A 22,751-nucleotide genomic window follows, 5' to 3' on the forward strand; every position below is an offset into this window, starting at 1 on the left:
GTGATTTTATTTCCCTATACTTATAAGTATTTAACTAGGAAGTTGGTTATACCTGTGAAATGGACTCTTAGGCAGATGCGGTTTTATTTAAAGTGAAACTCTGTCATTAGGTTTGTGAAGTCAGTACAACATTAGGGAAGTCTTGGTTTGTCTTAACATCAGAAGAAGGAAGGGACTAATATTTTAGTAAACTGGAATTCAGCATTTTAAGAAACTGCGTCTAGGTATGTAGTTGGTTATCTGTTGAATTTTCAGTTCACTTCAGGGATGGTACCGAGGACAAAATATTTGCAGGAGAATCTTGTTCAGCTGGAAGGATTTGTTTAATTGCCATATATGATTGCAATCAGGCAGTAATATTAATTAGTTTTTATTAATTGATTTTCTTTCTTTCTTTCTTTCTTTCTTTCTTTTTGATTGGGACGTCCTGTTTGGGGTTTTAGTGTTGGTTTCTAAGCAAATATGTCCAAAGATGTCTTATTCTTTGACAGGGCCCCCCAAAAGGGGCAGAATTACTCTTATTTTTGTTTCCCAATTGCCCTTTTCCTGGGAATATTTTAGGTGATTCTCTTACTTAGTTGCTCACAAATGAATGATCCTATTTGTGAATTTTATTTGAGAATTTATATGACTATATAATAATCCTGTATCTACTGTAATCCCGTTCTCTACCCCACCCCTCGCCATTACTTGAAAGGGGTTTGCTCAGATTACCACTAGATGGCAGTCTTGCATTTTAGTGACTTGGAACTTTCAAGTTCCCACTCTGGCACTTTTGCACTCTGTTTTTCACGCCCCCCCCCCCAACCCTTCCTTCTCCCTGCTCCTCCCCTCAGCCATGTCTCCCAGATACATGAAGATTTTTAACCACCTCCATACCTAAATTGAACATGCGTGGAATCAGGCAACAGAATAGAATTTTGGAGGATTCCCACCTTGCCCTCCTTAGTTGAGCTGAGCTATCTGTTGACTAAGGAAGTCTTCACTGCGTCCTCCGGCTGGATGAGTCTCTTTGATAAGTGTTCCTTATAAGTTTTTCCTTTGGCGTCCTCATAACAGTGTTAGGTTGTTTATAAGTGTAGATGATTAATCTCTTTCCTGCCCCCTCTACCTTGCTTATACGTTCCATGTGATCAGGGACAGTGTCACTGTTGCTGACTGGTGCATTTATATTATGGCATTTAATGGATGTTCAGTAAACATTTGTTACATGAATGAGGCAATGGATGGATGAATTATGAAGATTCTATTAGCATAAAGTGAACATGCACAGAATATATGTCAAGAAGATTCTAGTTTGATATATGATCATCTTTTTCTAAATATTTTATTTTGAAATAGTTCCAAATTCATAGAAAAGTTACACCCTTACTCCAGACACTTAGGCTCTGAAATGATGCCTCATCACCCTGTAATACTTTTAGCATATTTTTATAAATAGTGGCATTTTTTATATATAACCACCAACATCAGGAAATTATTATTGATACGTGAATCCTGTCTAGCATAGACTCTTCATTTGAGTTTCACCCATTTTGTCAATAATATCTTTAATAGCAAGAGACTTGTGCTCAAACCATGAGTATTTAGTTGTCAAGTGTCTGAACTCTTTTAGTCAGGAACAGTTTTACAGGCTTTAACATTCATGACCTGACACTTTTGAAAATTATAGCACTCCTATTTTGTGGAGTGGTTCTGCTTGGAGGTACCTCTTGTTCCTTGTGACTCCATTCAAGTTAGGCATCTTCGTCAGGAATACTATAGAAGTGATGTACTCTGGTGACATCCCAGATTTTATTTGTCCCATGACTGACAATAATAATTTTATCACTTAAGTCTGCTAGGCTTTTCCATTGTAAAGTTGCCTTTTTTCTCTTTGCAATTAATAAAGTATTTTAGGTGGAAGTACTTTGAAACTATGTAAATATCTTTTTCCTCACCAAACTTTTAATATGTTATATAAGTCCAGAATTGGTTTCCTGTTTTACTTATTAGGTTGTAATTTGTTGCTGTTATTAAATAATTTTATGCTCAAATTGCCCAAGATTTGGTGAGTGGGATCCTCTCCATACTCGCTTCGGTGTCCTTTGACATATCCCTGTCATCCTGACTGGGCGTCCTTGGTGTTTTTGGCATACATACTCAAGCTGCATCTCGCCTTTTCCTGCCCTAGCCTGGTCCCGATCGTTCCTTGGAAGAGCCTGGTTTGTTTTAGTGGTGAATGGTATTTGAAAACCAAGGTCTGTGTGCATAGTGTGCATATTGTTATTGGACCTCTGAATAGAGCTGAGGACTGTATGTTTGTGTATGCAAATATTTATACAGAAGTTTTCATTTGTAGTGGTTTCTCTATATGTATGTATATGTTTATGTTTGTGTGTGTGATGTGCTCACACACACTCCCACGCAGTCTCTATGAGGTCACACTGATGCCTTCAATTCTGCAGTCCTTATTCTGTTGTTGTTTTTTAACCTATTTTACAACACCCTTCTTCAGCATGGAGAATGTGGGCTTCCCTTGTTTTTAACATTTAATTCCTGATCAGTTCCAGTGTATGTTACAATCGCTCTGCTGCCTTTATGGGCAGATGCCTTTCTCCCTTCATTCAGGGTCTGTCATCCAGGTCAGCCTTTCTTCCCACCCCCCTGCATGTGTGTCCTTCCTTGTTTGTGTTCATTTTGTTTTATTAGTATTAATTTTTAATGTTTATTCATTATTTTGAGAGAGAGAGAGAGAGACAGACAGAGACAGAGAGCGCGAGAGCACACACGTGAGTGGGGGAGGGAAGAGTGAAAGGGAGAGTGGTGTACCTAGAGTGATGGGTTAGTCTACTATCGATAGCATGTTTCTGTCTTCTGTATTCTGTAGTTTCTGCTTTACTTAGGAGATTGGTCTTATCTGGTGCATAGATATTGGTTATTATTATATTTTACTCTGGTCACCTTTATCAAGTTCCTTCTTTGTCTCGTTATTTTTTGGCCTGAAATCTACTTTGATCTCAGGATTTCAACTCCTAGTTTGTTTCCATTTGCCTGGTGTATATTTGCCCATTTTTATGCTTACAGGTTGTTTAAACTTTGTTATATTCTGGTCATGCTTAAACCCTGGGTTTTATTTGTGCTGCTTGTTGAATTTATTTATTTACTTTTTGGTGGTAAGGATGTGTGTAGAGATGCAGACTCAAGTGGCTACCGTTATCTCCTAGACCATCAATCTGATCTTCCTATTTTTAGTATAAATCTCTGCTGTTGTATTAGCCATATGATAAGCATATATTTTTTTCTCCATAGAGTCACTGAGTCCAGATAAGATATGCAACTTGTGATAGGTGCCTTTAGGTTATTCAAGTTCCTTTTTAAACTTTTCTTGTCCTCCTTCCTTGTTAAATGAGGGTATTAGCTTCAACTTGAAAATTTCATGAATCAGCGATTCATAATACATTTGATGATTAGAGACTAAAACACCTTGTCTTTTTTTGTATCTGTACTTGTTATTGAGCATCTACTCAATACAACTTTGGCGCTTTTACTGAGATAGAATTAGGAGCCACTGCCATTGGATTTTGGCTTCACTATGGCAATTTAATAGTTTGATGGTCTGTATTCAAGTGACGAGATTGGCAGTTCTTAGCATATTTTTATGTATATAAAGGTTTATCCTTTGGCTAATGACAATATCAATTACTCAAATATAGTAAAAATGTCAGGTGGAATAGATTGTGATATATTCAGTCAGAGTCACCTCAGTTGATTCTTATAGGGCAGCCTCTTTGGTTCAAATGGTTTTTATGATAGTTGGAACTTTAAAGTGTCACTCTTTCATTATGACCGGAATTAAGAATCATTTAAAAAGTAATAGAATACATTGTCTCTTATAAAATTAGAACACTTCAATAAATCTAACGTGCCCTTGACTTCAGCTGGAACTTTACTATAGTTAACCATTATTATGAGTTTTGTGTGTCTGGAAGAGTCTGAAGTTTCCTTTTTTCCCCCTATTTTTCTTTTTAGAGAGAGCTGGGGAGAGGGACAGAGGAGAGAGAATCCTTTTATTTAGAGAGACAAAGAGAGAGAGAGAGAGGAGAATGCTATTGGGGGAGGGGCAGAGAGAAAAGGAGACAGGAGACAGAGAATCTCAAGGAGCTCTGTGTTCTCAGTGCAGATCCCCATGTGGGGCATGAATTGCAAGATCATGATGTGAGCTAAAATCAAGAATTGGACACTTAACCAAGCCACCCAAGTGCCGAGAGAGAGAGAGAGAGAGAGAGAGAGAGAGAGAGGGAGAGAGGGAGAGAGGGAGAGAGGGAGAGAGGGAGAGAGGGAGGGAGAGGCTCTTAAGAAGGCTCCATGCAGGGGCGCCTGGGTGGCTCAGTCGGTTAAGCGTCCGACTTCGGCTCAGGTCATGATCTCACGGTTCGTGGGTTCGAGCCCCACGTCAGGCTTTGTGCTGACCGCTAGCTCAGAGCCTGGAGCCTGTCTTCAGATCCTGTGACTCCTTCTCTCTCTGACCCTCCCCTGCTCACGCTGTCTCTCTCTCTCTCTCAAAAATAAATAAAAATATTTAAAAAAAATTAAAAAAAAAAAAAAAGAAGGCTCCATGCATAGATCCATCCCATGACCTTGGATCCTGACCTGAACCAAAATCAATAGTCAGTTATTCAACTGACTGAGCCACCCAGGAGCCCCTGGAAGAGTTTGAAGTTTCAGATTAAAATGACTCAGTGAATCCTAGGAAGAAATAAAGAAGATAGGAATCTGGTTTATGTACCAGTGAAATATTTTGAGTTTCAAATATAAAGACAAAATCTTAAGATGCTTTTGCTTTAAAAGCACTGGTAACTTAAATAGTGATAATATTAACAAAGCTAACAGTTTTGAATATTTACTGTGTGCCAGGCCTTGTTCTAAGTGCTAACACATGTGGCACTCTTAATCCATACAACAGAATCTATTTTACAGAAGGGCAAAGGAGGGCGTCAGTGCTTTAGTAATCTGCCCGGGATCATGCATCGGGTAGGTGGGGAAGTTGGAATTCGAATCCAGGTAGTCTGTTTGCAGGCTGCTTGCTCTTAGTCACTGTGTTGTTCTACACGTGGGAAAGGTGGATTCATGGCAGACTTCTCATCTGTGGCACAGGAAGCTAGAGGACAGCCAGATGTCTTCTGTGAAGTCTGTCATTTGTTTGTCACTGCCATGCACTTTATGTATGTAGAATTAAGAAAATACATCACCCATGAACCCTCTGTGAGAAAAATAAATGAGGAAAAAGATCTCAAGATAGAAGACTCGGAATTTATAAAATATGTTAAAAGTAAAAATGTTCTAAAGGGGGTGATATGGGAGAAGTGAAAATTTACTTATCTTGGGGGGATTGCTTAGTTATTGATAGAGTATCAGAGAAATACCAGTCAGTCAGAACAATGAGGAAGGGAAGTGAATTGAAGAGTATAACAGAAAGCTGCCAATAATGGAGAAAGAAATGTGGAGAATGCAACCAAGCCAGTAATAATATGAAGGTAAAGAAGAAGAAAAACACATGAAATAGTAGAAAGAAAATAAGTTGGAAGGAATGACATGAAATGTATATCTCTTATCATTAACTATGAGCTGAAATGTCCTAAGAAAGTTACACAATGGTTGGAGGTGGGTGAGGAGGGGGCTAATTAAATGACAAAAATTTAAAGTAAATGACTGGGCAGAGATAAACCAGGCAAATGCAAATAATATACAGAAAAAGTGGTAATATTAATATCAGAAGTGGAATTCCCAGGCCATATGGTATTTACATTTTTAATTTTTAAAGGACCTTCATGCCTGTTGTTTGTAAAGATGGCACCAATTTACATCCCCATCCAAAGAAAAATTCAGGATCAAAGGCACTGAATAGACACTGTGTATTTATAAGGTGCAGTTCTTGAAAATGTAGAATAATCACAAACATTTTTTAAATTGAGGTGTAAGTGACATACAACCTTCTATTAGTTTCATATGTATAACATAATGCTTCAGTATTTATATTTATTGTGAAATGATCCTCTTGAGAAGTTTAGTTAACATGTGTTGCCACATACATTTTTTTTTCTTGTGATGAGAACTTTTGAGATCTGTCTTAGCAATTTTTGGGTATGAAATATAGTATTTATATTTCATATAGTTAATATGAAATATAGTAACTATAGTCCCTATGCTGTATGCTATATCCCCAGGACTTACTTATTTTATAACCAGCAGTTTTTACCTTTTGACCACTCCCACTTTTATTCCTGCCTTACCAATCTGTTCTCTGTTTCTATGAAATTTTTTCTGTTTTTTTCTTTTTTCTTTTTTAGGTTCTACCTGTGAGATCATATGGTATTTTGGTATTTCTCCTTGTCTGACTTATTGCATTTAGCATAATGCCCTCAAGGTTCATCCATGTTGTTGCAGGTGGCAAGATTTCCTGCTTTTTTGTGGCCGTCCATTTTTAAATTTTTTTTCTATTGAGTTGTAAGAGTTCTTTATATATTTTAGATATTAACCCCTTATCAAATACATGATTTGCAAATGTTTTCTTCCACTTAGTAGGTTGCATTTTCATTTTGTCAATGATTCCCTTTGCTGTGCAGAAGGCAAACCTTTATGCAACACAACAATCCTAACCATGGGGCATTTGTAAAGTTTGAACAGATGCCTCAAGAAATACAACTTAATTAGAAGACAGTTGTGAGAATTAAAATACCCCTTTCAGAATTTAACATATCAAGAAGACAAAACATAAAGAACGATATAGAAAATTTGAGTAATACAGCCAACAAGCTTGATTTTGGGGTTCATTAGGATTCCATTTTGAGAACATACGTGAACCTGTGTTGCGGCCGACTGAGAGTGCAGTGGGGGGTGCGAGACGGGAGGGGTGGTGGAGCAGACCTGGGGTTCCAGCGTTAAGGGGGGGGGCGGTGCAGGGGGGAGGGAGAGCTGAGGAGCATTTCTGGAAAGCAGCTTATCCAGGTTAGAACTAGAATTGGTGGGATCCTGGAATTAAGCCCTAACAAAATTGAAATGGGTTCCAAGAAATAGGATGATATAATATGATTGTGAAACTGAGGAATGTTAGGCACATGGGGCAGAAGGCCCGTGTATCTTGTCCAACAGAAGGATGAAACAGCAGAAGAACTGCAAAAAGGCACGTTACAGATGTGAGTGAAACAGTATCACAGGGGTTGGAGTGTTTGATGAAGTGCATGAAAGAATCCATTTGAACTAGACCCTGGGAATACTTTATTTGGAGGTGTGTGGGTAATGTAGCTTGGCTTTGCAGTGAGCTACACTTACAGAATCTGAATGTAAGTACTGTTTTTCACCTTTTACGATCTGCTTTTATAGAAGGAGCACGAGAAGGCATCTTCCTTATGTTCGTGAAACATTTAAAAGTTTTGACATTTTTTTTTGTTACAGATAAAACTTATGGGTGATTTAAAAAAAAAACTCAGTGATTTTACAGATTTCATTGTCTGATTTAAAATACTAATGGAAATCAACAAAAAGTTGAACAAAAAATGGGTACTTGTAAAGTTCTAAAAAAAAACCTCTGAAAATTGAAAATTGACATTACAAACCATGTAGAACCATCCTGTTCAGTATGGTAGTGACTAGCACATACATGGCTATCTAAATTTAAGTTAATTTAAAACGAAAAATTCTAGGTTTTGGTGGTACTGGGCTCATCTCCTGCCCTTAATAGCCGTATGTGGCAGGCTGCTGCCCCTTTGGACATTGCAGATACAGAGCATTTCCATTCTGGTGGGAAGTTCAATTGAACAACTCTGATGTCAAAAGTACTTCACAAGAGGACACTTTATAGACTTCTGGGACATGGCTAAACTGGGAGCTGGAGGGAAAGCCTTTACTAACTTGCATTTATAATAAAAAAGACAAAGTAAGTGAACTAAGGACTCAAGATAGTAGCAAAACAGGAAAATAAACCAAAAGGAAAAGGATTTTTTTTAAATGCTGAAAGTAATGATAGAAATAAAATAAAACATGCCGGAAATTGACTAATAGAATCTAATAGTGGAGAGTCTGGGGCGTCTGGGTGGCTCAGTCAGGTGAGTGTCCGACTCTTTGATTTCAGCTCAGGTCATATCTCAGGATAGAGTGCCGAACCCGCTTGGGATCCTCTCTCTCCTCTCTGCCCCTTCTCCACTTGCATGCTTGTGTGTACTCTCTCTCTCTCAAAATAAAGAAACTTAAGAAAAAGTAGAGATTCTGAACAGACTATAACTTTTAAGAAGGAAATTTAAAATGTATTAGTTGCTTTATCGAGATGGTATTTAAGATGAATTGTATTTACCTTTTAAAAAATAGGTTGTATTTCTGTTTATTCCAATCAATAATGGATAGCTTCTCAGTATATGTTTCTGAAGCTAGCATAATCTTATACCGATACTTGGTAAAGGTAATTTTTGAAAAAAGGACTTTAAAAAAAAAGTTTTAGATACAAAAACTCTAAATTTTTTTCGTGTTTGTTTATTTTTGAGAAAGAGCATGAGCAGGGGAGAGGTTAGAGAAAGAGAGAGCCGAGGATCAGAACCAGGCTCCAGGTTCTGAGATGCCAGCACAGAGCTCAAAGTGGGACTCAAACCCATAAACACTGAGATCACGACCTGAGCCGAAGTCAGACGCTTAACTGAGTTACGCAGGCACCCCTAGATATAAAAATTCTGAATGAGATTTTAGCTAATAAAATTCTATACTAGTAAAAGAATAGCATCTTCTTGGAATGCAAAGATAGTTAACCATAGGAACCTATCAACATAATTTATTGCCTCAACAGATTAAAGGAGCCAGGTGATTCTATTAGTGGACTCTGAAAAGGCATTTGATAAAATAAATTAAAACACTTAAGTGTAATAAGAATTATGAAAGAAATTACTCCACTTATGGGAGTAATCATAGCAACTGCCACAGAGGGTTGTTGTGAGGATTTAATGAATTAATACATTGTAAAAATACTCAGAGCAGTGTCTAGCACATCGAGATTATTCAATGTTACCATTTTTTATTAAACATGATACAGTTGATATGCAAAAAAGTTGGCAAATATTGCATCAAATGGCAAAACATTTTGATTAAAATTATGAACAAGAGAGTTATGTTCTATATGCAGAATCACTTTTGAGGTTGTGTCATTTTTCTAATACAGTAAAAGTAGAAAATGAAGTGACTGATACAAATACTAAGAAAGGAGGTAAAATACTTTAAATTACAAATTATATGATTTACATATGTACAAAACCTAAGAGACTACGAAACACTAAAATACTCAGAGCTAAGTTTAACAAAATGGTTCTGTAGCAGGAAAATAAAGAAAATGATTCTATCTTTAAGTTAGAATATAAGGAAAGTCAAATCAAATCTCAGTAAATTTGTCAACATTTATAAAATTAACATAAGAATTTCATTAATTCTAGGTAGAAGCCTAGTGCATAATTTTATAAAATTGGAAAAGGTAATATTAAAGTTTATATGTAGAGTATATATCTGAAACTACCCAAGAAAACTACACATTTAATCCTATTTGTGTTAATAGCCTCTTCACCTTTTACTTCCTATAAACACATATTTGTATGGAGAAGTTTGATGAAGGAAACAATCTTAACATTTTGGCAGCATTTCCCCCTTAACTTCAGTGTAAATGGTGATCCCTGGAGAGTTAGAAGTATGATCCTACACTATTTCTTGTTCCAAGGAATACATTTTACTTACTATTTTTAATCTAATATAGAAAAGGTAATAGAAAACAGTTTAATGACTTTTCACTCACTAAGGTTGAAATGTTTTTAGGCAAATTGGGATTAAAAGTATATCATTGATTGATTTAGGAGATTTTAAAGAAATATCTCGTACTTTTTTATACATACCCAAAACAAATGTATTTTCTTTTAGCTTTCCTGAACATTTGGTACTCTCTATAATGGCATGATTAATTTTTAACTCAGAACTTCTAAAAAAAATTTTTTTCTTTCTCTCTCTCTCTCTCTTTTCATATCCCTCTGTCAAAGGTATGCAACCACTCATGTATTCAGTTCAGGAAGCATTAAATGCCAGACCATGGTGGATTCGTGTGGGAACCGACATTTGCTATTATAAGTAAGTATTCTAAGAATATTGACATCAACTGACAAAGGGGATCTCATTCTGTTTCAATTTAAAGATTAGAAACATTCTAGTCATTTAAATGACTAGAGTCATTATTGCATTATTTCAACTGTGGTGATATGCTTTACTGTTATCTCTAACAGGGTCCTTTAAAATTTGAGATTCATTGAGGAGATATATTTAGTAGAAATAAATATGTCTTGTAGACAGACAGACTTAATCCAAATCTTGTCTCCACCACTTAGATAGCTATGAGTCCTCAACTTCTTTAGCTATAAAACTCTGGAAATGTCAGTGAATAAAACTGAAATTAGGAATTCTGGGAAATAATTTTCAGTGGCTTTTTGTTGTTCTGATATTAAGTATAATTCCTTTCTGCATACAAATATTTACCTCATCTAAAATTCCAGAATATTTTACTTGGAGGTGTATTCCATAGTTGCCTTACATCAGTTTATACAGTTCAGTTTGACCTCAAATAGGTTATCTACTTATCAAGGTAGAAATCAGTGTTCAAAATCACTTACTGCTTCAGTGGAATGATTGGATTATTCTTCAGCTTCACATCCAAGTAATCTGGAACTATCATATTCCTTGCTTCTCATTCTTACTCTGTTCCTGCATGTACTGTGTTTCTAGATAACTTCTTGCACTGAATGCATTTGACATTCCTATATTTTCTCTATTATTAATCTTAATCCTGACATTTTTGTTTAGTGGATTTTGAGTTTTCATATTGGGCTTATCTAGAACTAATATTCCTTCTTTTTTTCATCAGAAGACTTCTGATTCTAGATTTTGGAAAAACCTAAATCTTAAGTGCTATTACTTTCTGAGAAAGACAGTGTTCCTTGGAATTCATCTCAGTAGGATTTCCCCCCTACTTGTATTAGCAAAATAAATAATAAATGAGGAATGGAAATATAGGATTAGAGGCATTTCATCTATGTCTGTATAAATTTTATATTTCTTTTACTGGGAGGCTAACATAAAAATACTCTTTTATTTCTTTCTTGTAATGTTGGAATAGAAATCGTCAATCAGTGAATGCTTTTCTTTTTCACATTATCAGGTGAATGGTAACATGACAGGTGGTGGTTCTATTCTGTGTAAGGGGGATGGCAAGGATTTTCATTTGTTAAGTTTTTATTTTTTCTTTTGGCTACTTCCAGATCTGGAACTGGGATCCAGGTCAATTCAACCGATGTTTATTAACTGTTTTCTGTGCAACAGCACTGCTTGCTTTCCTGAAGTCTGAAATCCAGATAGTGAAGATGAAATCTACTGTTTTTGCATGTGTCTTAACTTTTCATGTCAGCCCAGTCCTCAGATGCTTGTTTGTTTCATTTGCAAAATAAGAATAAAACGACTTTCACCAGTATATGAGAATGTAACTTTAAACTTTCCTATAGCTCTAATGTGGTGTTATCAGTACCTCTCTGATTAGATGTTAAACTCTTTGGGGAAAAGAGTTGGCAACACTAGCTCTGGAACTTATTTTGTGTTTTCATCAGCCCATAGCACCTTGTCATGGAGTGAGTACTCAAGATATAGTGGCTAAGTTAATGAAGACTAGACCAGTTTGAAAATACCATTCAGGTTTAAGTGCATGCAAGTAATTATATTTATTGGTCATGGATGGTTTCTTCAGTTCATGACTTAAATACTACAAGATGATCTGAAATTTTAGAAATAAGGTTGATAGACAGTCTTTAGGCCATCAAATGTCAGTGATACTTAAAGTCTGGAAAGTAATGTATAGTTTAAAAAACTTTTTATTATGCAAATCTTCAAACATTTACAAAAGTAAGCAATAGGATAAGAGACCCTATGTATTCATCACTCAGTTTCAACAGTTGTCAATACATGTTTAACTTTGCTTTAGGAATACTTTCACCCCTACCTCCACACTGAATTTTTTTTTTTGTAAAGATTTTTTTTTTCATTTTAAAGAGAGGGAGTGGAGTGCAAGCTGGGGAGGGGCAGAGAGAGGGGTGGGGGGAGAGAATCTTGAGCAGGCTCCATGCTCATTGCAGAGCATGGTGGGGGGCTCTATCTCACAAACTGTGAGATCATGACCTGAGCCGAAATTAAGAGTCAGATACTCAGTCAATTGGGCCACCCAGGTGCCCCCACACTGAATTTTTAAAAGCATTTCCAGATGTCATATTTATCCATAAATACTTCAAAGATCTTTGTCTTTTAGAGATTTAAAAAAAATTTGTTTAAGGTTTATTTTTGAGGGAGGAGAGGACCAGAGAGGGAGGGAGACATATAATCTGAAGCAGGCTTCAGGCTCTGAGTTGTCAGCCCAGAGCTAGGCTTGAAGGGCTTGAACTCGTGAACTATGAGATCATGACCTGAGCCAAAGTCAGACACTAAATCTGACTGAGCCACCGATGTACCCCTAGAAAATTTTAAAAAATGTTTATGTTTGAGAGAGAGAGAGAGAGAGAGCAAGAGAGCAAGCATGCACATGCGAGCATGAGTGCAACCAGGGGAAACCAGAGAGAGGGAAGGGGGTCCAAGCGGGCTCTGAGCTGACAGCAGAGGGCCTGATGTAGGGCTCAAACTCAGGAACAGCACGATCATGACCTGAGCCGAGGTCAGATGCTTAACCAACTGAGCCACCCAGGTGCCCCATGTCTTTTAGAGATTTTTTAAAAGACAGTCTAGTCATAATGCTATTATCACACTAAAGAAAATTCTTTAATACAATAAATACCCAGTCATTGTTCAGACTTCCCCAGTTGTCTGGTAAGTGTTGTTTTATAGTTGGTTTGTTTCAATAGTAGGTTCCTCCCCCTTTTTTTCTATTACTTCTTCTTTATTTGTTGAAGAAATTGGGTCATCTGTTATGCCACTTTTGGGTTTTGCCAATTGCATGCCTGTGGTGATAATGAATTCTTCTATCTCACCAATTTCCTATAAACTAGTAGTTAGATTTAGAAGCTTGATCAACTTCAGGTTTGATTTTGGGCAAAAATACTTCATAGATGGTACAGTGAATTCCTATTTCTTATATCAGGAAACATATCATGTCTGGTTGTTTCTTTTTTGTAGCCTTAAGATTGATAGTGAATTGGGGCGCCTGGGTGGCTCAGTCGGTTAAGCGTCCGACTTCGGCTCAGGTCATGATCTCACGGTTTGTGGGTTTGAGCCCCGCATCAGGCTCTGTGCTGACCGCTAGCTCAGAGCCTGGAGCCTGTCTTCAGATCCTGTGACTCCTTCTCTCTCTGACCCTCCCCTGCTCACGCTCTCTCTCTCTCTCAAAAATAATAAAAACATTTAAAAAATTAAAACAAAAAAAGATTGATAGTGAATTTAGGTATTGTCCCCTGATCCATTCACTTTAAAGATAGTCATTAGCCTTCCATCTGATGGTGGTAGCCAGCCATTGATGATAATTGGCCAAGATCCAGTAATATGTATGGCTAATAAGGAATTAAGTTGTAAACTTTTTATAGACAAAGAAGTCTCAACTCCATTTGATGATAAATTCAGAAGTGAAAATTGATGTTAGTTGATAGCAATTATCTGATTCATTAGTACCAAAGTTCTGTTTTAGAAAGAAGCAAGAAGATTCAGAACTTTTGTATTTAAGAAATAAACAGATTTTGTGCTTTTCTATTTGCAGAAATCACTTCTCAAGAAGTTCAGTTGCTGCAGGTGGGCAAAAGGGAAAATCCTACTATACCATTACATTCACTGTCAGTTTTCCACATAAAGATGATGTTTGCTACTTTGCTTATCATTATCCATACACATATTCAACTTTACAGGTGAGAACTCATTAAGTTATATTATGGCTCTTATTGTGCTGTATGCATATGTGTCAGATAATTGGGAGAAAATGTTTTAATTAAATATCTTAATAGAATGAAAAGATCCAGTGCTGAATATTTTAGAAAATAATACCATATTTGTTGAAAACATTGAAGGGAGTAAAATGGGAATGTAGTCTTTATTTAATAGAAGTACTAAGGAAATTTGAAAGATTTTTACTCTCCGCCTTTGTATAGGAATCTATAGTTCTCTAAGAGTCTGTGGTTTATACATGTTAACTAGGGAGACTTCTACTTGTTTAGTGAGAGGCATTGAATCTCATAGAATATCTAACAATTGAAAAATGGGTAAGTTTTTTGTGGGGAATTTATTTTAGTTGTTTGGTGTGGAGTTCTAGATCCAGATTCTTTAGAATTTAGGATGTAAAAGTTGTTTTGTGGGTTCTTTTGAGATGTTTGAGTACTTGCATTGTAAATCAAAACTAAAAAATTGAGTAATTACTATGGTAGATTTTTTTTCTCAGCACAGAAAGTCTGTTGTAATGATTATGGATCATAGAGATATGCTTGGTTTACCCAGAAAGAAATTGGAACACTATGATTACAAACAAGCTTCCAAATTATTAGGGGAAAAGGAGAGAAAAACATGCTCCACTGAACAGAAGAGATAGTGAGGCTGGGGAACAATGAGTGTGGCTGACTTTATTTTAATAAAAGTTACAACTTATAAAAAAGGTATTATCAGTTATCTTTCTGTGCAGAGTAACAGCATCAAAATATATAGTGCTGTTATACACACGGTTACATATTATTGTTCTTTAGTGATGTTACCTTTTTAGTGATGCCACTGCCACAGCCTATCCAGGCATTATTAGTCTCTCATCTGGACATCTGCCACCTCTTCTAACTGGTGTTCTGGGATTCACTTCTTTCCCCTTTCCACCTTTCCCCACACTGGAGCAGGAGGGCTTCTTGATGGGAGGGTCTGATCCCATAAATCTCCTGCTTAAAGCTTCTTAGTGATTTCTATTGCCATTCTTATGAAGTCTGAAATTCTTTACATGGTTCATTTCACCATTTCCCTACTATTTTTAACAATTTTTGTCATATCCTCATACTGTTTGAATTATTACTTAATATTTACCTTTAGGTGGACTTAAAATAACTCTCTCAAGTTTATCCTCATCCTGGGTTAATATCCACGGTACTAATTCACAATTAAAAACATACCTATTCATTTTTCAAAAGGTTATGCATATATCACTTCATTATCTCAGTTACCAGCCATGTGTGAATATGGTGTTCCTTGTGAAAGAATGGCCGGTGAGGCCCTCCAGTCTGTGTTAAGTCTCCGTTTCTCACTTTTCCCAGTCTGGCTGCAGTGAATCTTTGTCAGTTCTTTTAGATGCCCTTCCTCTTTCTTACCTCATGGTCTTCCCATATACCTTCCTCCTGCCTGCCGCACTCCCCTCTGCCTCCCCACTCATCCTCTGGATCTTGGTTTGAATGTAACTTCTTTCAGGAGACCTTTCCTCACTGCTGAGATTCAGGGCCCACTCCTGATGACAAGCTCTCACAGTACTCTGTATTTCTCCAAAGGTAGGGCATAGCATTCACTTTACATCCCCTGGCACCGGTCCTTCACGGAAAGAGTGGGCACATGGTAAATTGCAATTATGTGAATGAACACAGGCAAAAGTTTGGAAACCAAGTATCTCTAAAAAAAGAGATTGGACCATTTATTTGTGATATAACCATATGCTAAAACCATTAAAACTTGTGTTTGCAAAAGACACATATTTCATGTGTTGAATGATCTGATATAGTGTTGGTAATTATGAATATGTGTGTGTAAATTATTAAGTGACAAAACCAGGTTACATTGGCATTTGTTAGTAGTAATCTAGGTGATGCAATTATGGGTGTTTAAAATTTTTCATTGTACTTTCTGTGTCTTCTAGACATTTTACATTGAACCTGTATTAATCTTGAAATCAGGAGAAGTTGTTAAAGAAATTTGTGGGACATACTCTATTCTGCTGGTCTACAGTCATTTATAATTTCAAAATTCAAAAGGCTTTGAAAACCAAAAGCTTTTTCCTAGCCCATTTAGCAGCAAAGCCTGGCCTGAATTGATGTGAGCTTATTTAGAATATTGATTCCACTTTGAGTGACTCCTCACATGTTTTGCTGCAGAAATAATGATGTGCTTATTACAGGCTGCTGCAGCCGCCTCCATTGGGGGTTTGCAGAATTAATGGTGTATGCATTGTAGCTCTGCCCTTTCTCAACTGCCCCAAATAACTGATGTTTAAACTACATCTGGCTCCCTGAGGGTTTCAGAGAAGGGATTAGGAATCTGATTCGCTTTTAGTTATGTGGAGATCTGGATGCATTTATTTCTATTTATCCTAGGGAGTTTTTAAATGATTGTATACTTTGCTTTTAAATTTCTATCAAGATGCATCTTCAAAAATTGGAATCAGCACACAATCCTCAGCAAATCTATTTTCGAAAAGATGTGTTATGTGAAACCCTGTCTGGAAACACCTGTCCCTTGGTGACTATAACTGCAATGCCAGAGTCTAATTATTATGAACATATCTGTCAATTCAGTAAGTCTGTCTTCTTCACTCAAAATACCAATTATTATTATTTTTTGTTGCTTCATATATGTTTTGTAAGGGCAACAGGACTAGAACAGACATCGGAGGTCTGGGGTTCTAGTCTTGGTCCTGTTACTGCCCGGACCTTGGCCTACTCGTGGATCCCATTTCCTCATCTCAAAAACGAGGGAGCTACATGAGATTATCTCTGAGGTCTCTTTTGATACAAATATTTTGTAGTTCTTATCTTTGTTGTATAATGCAACAAAATGTTTTAAGAGTTCATGTAGTAATAGTAATACCATGTTTAAAAATTTACAACTGATTTTATTTATAAATCAAGCCACCGGAAGAAACCTATCCTGTGCTTTGATGCTAGCACCGAATAGCTAGTTGTTTTTCCCTGACATGTATATATTCAAAATTGCCTCAAATGTACAGCTGTGATAGAAAAATAAGAAAGTGCTCTAATGTTGATAGGAAAGTGAGGTGTTTTCAGGAAAGAGAAAGAGCTTGCTGTGTCTGAAAATCTGAGCGGATGAGTGGAGTGGTCACATTGTAGATCGGGTATCTAGAGGCACAGTGAAAATACTTTTCTTTGTTCCTCTCTGAACAAGGAGATGTTATCTGTGTTCTGTTATCTGTGCTTATCATAGCAACTGTAAGACTGGTAAAATGACATTTTCCTGTTTTCTCCAAGACTTCATGAAAAATAAATTTATATTTAAAACTTCCCCAGTACTTGTACTTTATAAAAGCAAGATTATATAAAAGAATAATTTTATATGTTATATTAATCATTAGAAAATAAATAAGTGACTCACATATTTATTGTGTTGCGTTCATATTATGAACTCCTTTAGGGCAGGACTGTGGGTTTCGTAGATCTGTGTTCTCTGTAAGGCCTAGTGCAGTGCTCGGGTATAGTGGGTGCACAGTGAGTGTTAGTGTGAATTTATATTGGAGCTCACAACTGAGTAGAAACATTTCTAAATCCCCAAAGTCAAGTATCATACAGACTCTTAGTAGCTGTTCATTTTAATTTGAGATTTTTATGTGTACTTTAGGAAATCGCCCTTACGTTTTCTTATCTGCTCGGGTACATCCTGGAGAAACGAATGCAAGTTGGGTAATGAAAGGAACATTGGAGTATCTCATGAGTAATAACCCTACTGCTCAGAGCTTACGAGAATCCTATATTTTTAAAATTGTCCCGATGCTAAACCCAGATGGTGTTGTCAATGGAAAGTAAGTTAAGCGATCATTATAGAAATATCGTAGGTTATGTGGCTGTCCTGTATGAACTTGTCAAAGTAATAGCATCCAGCTTAATTTGGAAAACAAACTGAGTGATGTTTCTAGAACGAAGAAATGTTTGGTGGGGAATTAATCTAAGATGAATTTTTAAGTGAAAATACATTTTGTGTATCAGTATGATATTTTGAGAAATTCTGTATTCTGCGAGAGTATGATTCCATAAAATGCATGTCTTACTTGAACTGTTTGAGAAAAATCACAATGTCAGGATATGAGAAAGATCTTTAACATATTCCCTTATATTCCTTTTTGTTTGTTAGTGGAGTGATCTTGGGTTGTTCTAAGATTTAGAATCTTCTGGGATCTCTTTCCACCCATATGAAAGAAATAATTGGTTCTATCTCCTGACTTCCTCCTCAAAGGAGAAAGTGTAATTTTGGCAGAATTCTTTAGGCTGGAAAAAATGGAAGATAACTTTTTTTTTTAGGTGGAGATGCCTATTGTTAGTGCAGTTAAATTTTTGTGGGAATTAGGAAACTCTCTGTTTCTGAAAGATGGGAATTTGGTCTTGCTGTCATGAGCATCTCCAAAGCTGAGGATGCCATATTTTATTTATTCAATAAATGTAGCATGCTTATTTCAGAAAATTTTTGAATGACAAAACTAGAATAATTTCTTTTTAGGTAGTATGTTATGGAATTAAAATGGTACTGTATGTCTAGTTTTAATTCAGAAACATATTCACCAGTTAGTATTCTGTTTATATTTCTGTTATCACCTGCTGATAGTTTGCTTAACTTGTTGCTCAGTTGCTTTAATACTTAATACCTGCAATGAAGTGAAAATGTTTTTGAATATTTACAAGAATGTAGACTTTTGGGACACCTGGGTGGCTCAGTCGATTGAGTGTCCAACTCTTGATTTCAGCTCAGGTCATGATCCTAGGGTTGTGGGATCAAGCCCATGTCGGGCTCTGCACTGCACTGAGTGTGGAGCCCGCTAAAGGTTCTCTGTCTCTCTGTCTGTCTCCCCCCTCCCCCCTCCCCTGGCCCTTTCCCTCTCTCTCTCTGTCTCTCTCAAATAAAAATAAAAATAAAAAAATAATGTAGACTTTTCATATACTTACCTTTCTTGGGAGGGCCCAGCCCAGATAGTGTTTTACATAAAACAAATACAATCGAAGTACAGGGTGTTAGTATATAACAAATGATTATTATGAAATCAGAATGGAAAATAAGACCATTAATAAATTTTAGAGACCCCAGAATTGAGAATTAATATTTTTCTATAGCTTGAAAATGTTGACCTAAAATTATGAAAGCTTACCACAATTCAATCCCTGTAACACAAGGTCTTGCACAAAGCAAATTTAGTGACTTGTATATTTACTGGGAGTATTTACTGGAATAGAATCATAAAGTTAAATCAAATATAGGTAAGAGTTTATCAGTACTAATATTTATTTTATATATGTGTAGTCACCGCTGTTCTTTAAGTGGAGAGGATCTGAACAGACAGTGGCAAAGTCCAAATCCAGATTTACATCCTACGATATACCACGCTAAGGGGCTGCTACAGTACCTGGCCGCCGTGAAGCATTTACCACTGGTAGGTATTGGTACTTTGTCTACTTAGAGAAATGATTGTGTTAGTTAACGACTCAGTATATTCTGGTCATAAAAGCTAAGTGTTAATTTCAAAAACAATTCTTTTAAAAGTATCTTCTTCTGTTATCAATTACTTGTTTATTATAATGTCAAGTTAATACAGTGCATCCAGATTCTTATTTTTTGTCAGGTGTAATTTTTAGTGTTCCCATGAGCCCTTTGTTTCCTTATCTTTTTTGTTTGTGAATATTGGTAACTTCATGGTTTTAAGTTTTAGGTATTTAATTTCACTGTTTGATAGTACTAAGGTAACAGGATGTATCTTCCAAATTCTCACACTGGCAGAAGCGTATTTCTGAGTTCTTTAGTGAACTCCGAAGCGAGTTAGTCTCGAGTGTACACATGCGAGGTGGTGTGGGCCCGGTGCTAAACTCTACTGAATTGTGTGTATATGCGGCTTCTCTTCTCAGCAGCTTTTGTGTAGAACGTTCCCATTATATTATTGTTTAAATGAGGTAATCTTCCTCTGGGGAAGATAGGAAGACTTCGCAGAGGGGGAACATTGATGGGCAGGCCTCTTCTTCCTTTTTCAGTTTAAAAATTAAATTGAAACCATACTACCCTTTTTAAATAGTGTTTTTCATGAGACCATCGTCATGTTCTTTCAAATTAGCTAAATGGTTAAACAACCCTTGGATCAGTGATGACTGCTGCTGTAGATTTGACCTGTAACTGAATTTATTACTTTTTTAAGTTGTGAGTAGTAGAGGGAGCACCTAGGTGACTCAGTCGGTTAAGTGACTGACTCTGGCTCCAGTCACGATTGCACACTCTGTGAGTTCAAGCCCCACAATGGGCTCTGGGCTGACAGCTCAGAGCCTGGAACCTGCTTCAGATTCTGTGTCTCTGTCTCTCTACCCATCCCCCACTCATGCTCTGTCTCTCAAAAATAATAAATAAATAAATAAAATAAATAAATACGAATTGTAAATAGTAGACACGTTAGAAAGAGTGAAATTCATGGCTTGATGCAGGGCCTGGAAAGGATTTAGCCATTCTAGTATTAATCATAGATCCTTTCCAGAACTAGGTATTATTGCTTTCATTAGTTCTGCTTATTAAATGGTGGCTCATTTACACTGGAAAGGCAAAGACACACAGAGCTATTTATTGTCTTGTTATTAACTGGCTTTATTTGGCAATATGTGAATTTGGTGGTTTTTAACTTTCAAAATGTATTTTCAAGGTATATTGTGATTATCACGGCCACTCCCGAAAGAAGAATGTATTTATGTATGGCTGCAGCATCAAGGAGACGGTATGGCACACCAGTGCTAATGCAGCTTCGTGCGATGTCGTGGAAGATGTAGGATACAGGGTAATTATTACAGATAAGTCTGGACTTTCTGGATTTCACACATGCATAACACTGCAGAAACTAATTTAAAAAATCCCAGCCACTCAGATTCGGCAAGTGTTGCCATTTTGCCATTTTTTGTTTCAGATTGTTTCATGTTAAATACTCTAAAATTTTCGCTTTTCATATTTAGATTTTAATCTATTGGGAATTTATTTTTGTATGGGAGCTGGGGATCTAATTTTAGTGTCCCCATATACAGCACTTGTCTCAGGCCCATTTATTAAACAGTACATCCTTCCTGCGCTGCTTTATAAAGCCATCTGTTACATCCCATGTTTCCAAGTGTCTGGGAATGTGTTCAGGTATGCCCAGGACTGAAAGAAGATCTAACTGCTTCACATCTTGTGTGCTTTCCATTAAGGGCACAGAGGCTTTCCTACTGTATTTGTACCTAAACAAAGCACCCCAGGTTATTTTCCCAAAAGAGTTTTGGTAGCAAACCACTGCCCTGAGCAGAAATTCAAAGGCACATTTTCTTTTTGGTGTCCTCTCTCTTCTTCCTCTTTCCCAAATAAATTAAATGATTATGCTTACATTTACATTGACCAATCTAATTTTTATTGTTTTTAAAATAACTCTTTTACAAATATATTGAAAAAAGTTTTTATTGGGGCGCCTGGGTGGCTCAGTCGGTTAAGTGTCTGGCTTCGGCTCAGGTCATGATCCACGGTTCGTGGGTTTGAGCCCCGCATCGGGCTCTGAGCTGACAGCTAGCTCAAAGCCTGGAGCCTGCTTCAGATTCTGTATCTCCCTTTCTCCCTGACCCTCCCCTGCTCACATTGTCTCTCTCTGTCTCTCAAAAATAAATAAAAAGCATTAAAAATAAAAAAAAAAAAGAAAAATATTTTTATGTTGTATGATAATTTAAAACTTGCATCATTTTCATTGAGTTTTTTTAAATGGCTTCTGAGTTTTGAGGCTTAGAAAAACTTTTTATCCCAAGACTTAAAAAATAAAGTTCCATATTTATTGTTTTTTCATTTCATTTTGAAATTTTACTTCCTAATTATAAGTTTAAATTCTCAATCGAGTTAGAACTGAACTACTAAAGAGTGACTTCAGCTTATTTTTCTCAATGGCTCTCCAGTGATGCTGGCACTTAGTGGGTGATCAGTCTTCTCTCCACTAATAATCATTATTATTATTATTTTTTTAATGTTTACTGGGACATCTGAGTGGCTCAGTCAGTTAAGCATGATTTTTGGCTCAGGGCAGGGCAGAGAGAGAGAGAGGGTGAGAGAATCCCAAGCAGATTTAGCACAGAGCCTGATCCAGGACTCAATCCCAGGGACCGTGAGGTCATGACCTGAGCTGAAATCAAGAGTTGGATACTCAACTGACTGAGCCACTTAGGTGCCCCTCCACAATAATAATTCTAATTTTAACATCCGTCTTTGGTTATAATTCTGAATTTTCTTTCTTTCTAGAGATGTATTTACTCCTGCACAGCATCACAATTTAACTTCCCTTACATTTATAATTAGGTTAATACCTGTTGGATTATTTCTCTTCTTTCAAAGTCCCTGGCTGGGCCTTCATACTTATGTACACCAGGTGAACCTGAGAATAATTTGAAGTTGCAGAAAATGTTGTGGGCATTTTGATTGTGATTGTCTTAAGTTTATTGATTAATTTAGAGGTGACTGACATTTCTAATGTTAACTGTCTTAGTAAGCCATCTTTCATGACTAAAGTTGCTTTGTTTTTTAAACTTTTTTTTCATATTTTTAAACATTCTTTTAACCATAGTTTTTGTTCACTTATTCATTGCTACTATGAGTGTGATTCTCCCATTTTATTTTCCAACTGATTGCTATTTGTCTAGGAAAGCAGAAAATTCTAAATTAGTAAGGAATGGTTTTGATGCTTGGAGTAGCAGAGGATAAAGCAAGAAGAGACACATGGCCCTGCTCTGATCACTATGCTTTCATGAAAGTTT

The 22,751-nt window shown here is 36.6% G+C and overlaps 1 protein-coding gene across 3 annotated transcripts in view; it reads left to right on the top strand.

Annotated features, from left to right (window-relative positions):
• The window catches only part of AGTPBP1 (ATP/GTP binding protein 1), a 166,277-nt gene that overhangs the window by 121,154 nt on the left and 22,372 nt on the right, over nucleotides 1–22,751 (top strand). For all 3 annotated transcript variants that reach the window (XM_029920063.1, XM_029920062.1, XM_029920064.1), the window contains exons 18-23: nucleotides 10,041–10,128; nucleotides 13,775–13,919; nucleotides 16,384–16,537; nucleotides 17,596–17,776; nucleotides 19,264–19,393; nucleotides 20,639–20,770. In XM_029920063.1, coding sequence (XP_029775923.1) covers nucleotides 10,041–10,128; nucleotides 13,775–13,919; nucleotides 16,384–16,537; nucleotides 17,596–17,776; nucleotides 19,264–19,393; nucleotides 20,639–20,770 — 830 coding nt within the window. The remainder of the gene's footprint in view (nucleotides 1–10,040; nucleotides 10,129–13,774; nucleotides 13,920–16,383; nucleotides 16,538–17,595; nucleotides 17,777–19,263; nucleotides 19,394–20,638; nucleotides 20,771–22,751) is intronic.

This window comes from Suricata suricatta, chromosome 13 (genome assembly GCF_006229205.1).
Source record: "Suricata suricatta isolate VVHF042 chromosome 13, meerkat_22Aug2017_6uvM2_HiC, whole genome shotgun sequence".
Taxonomy (NCBI): Eukaryota; Metazoa; Chordata; class Mammalia; order Carnivora; family Herpestidae; genus Suricata; species Suricata suricatta.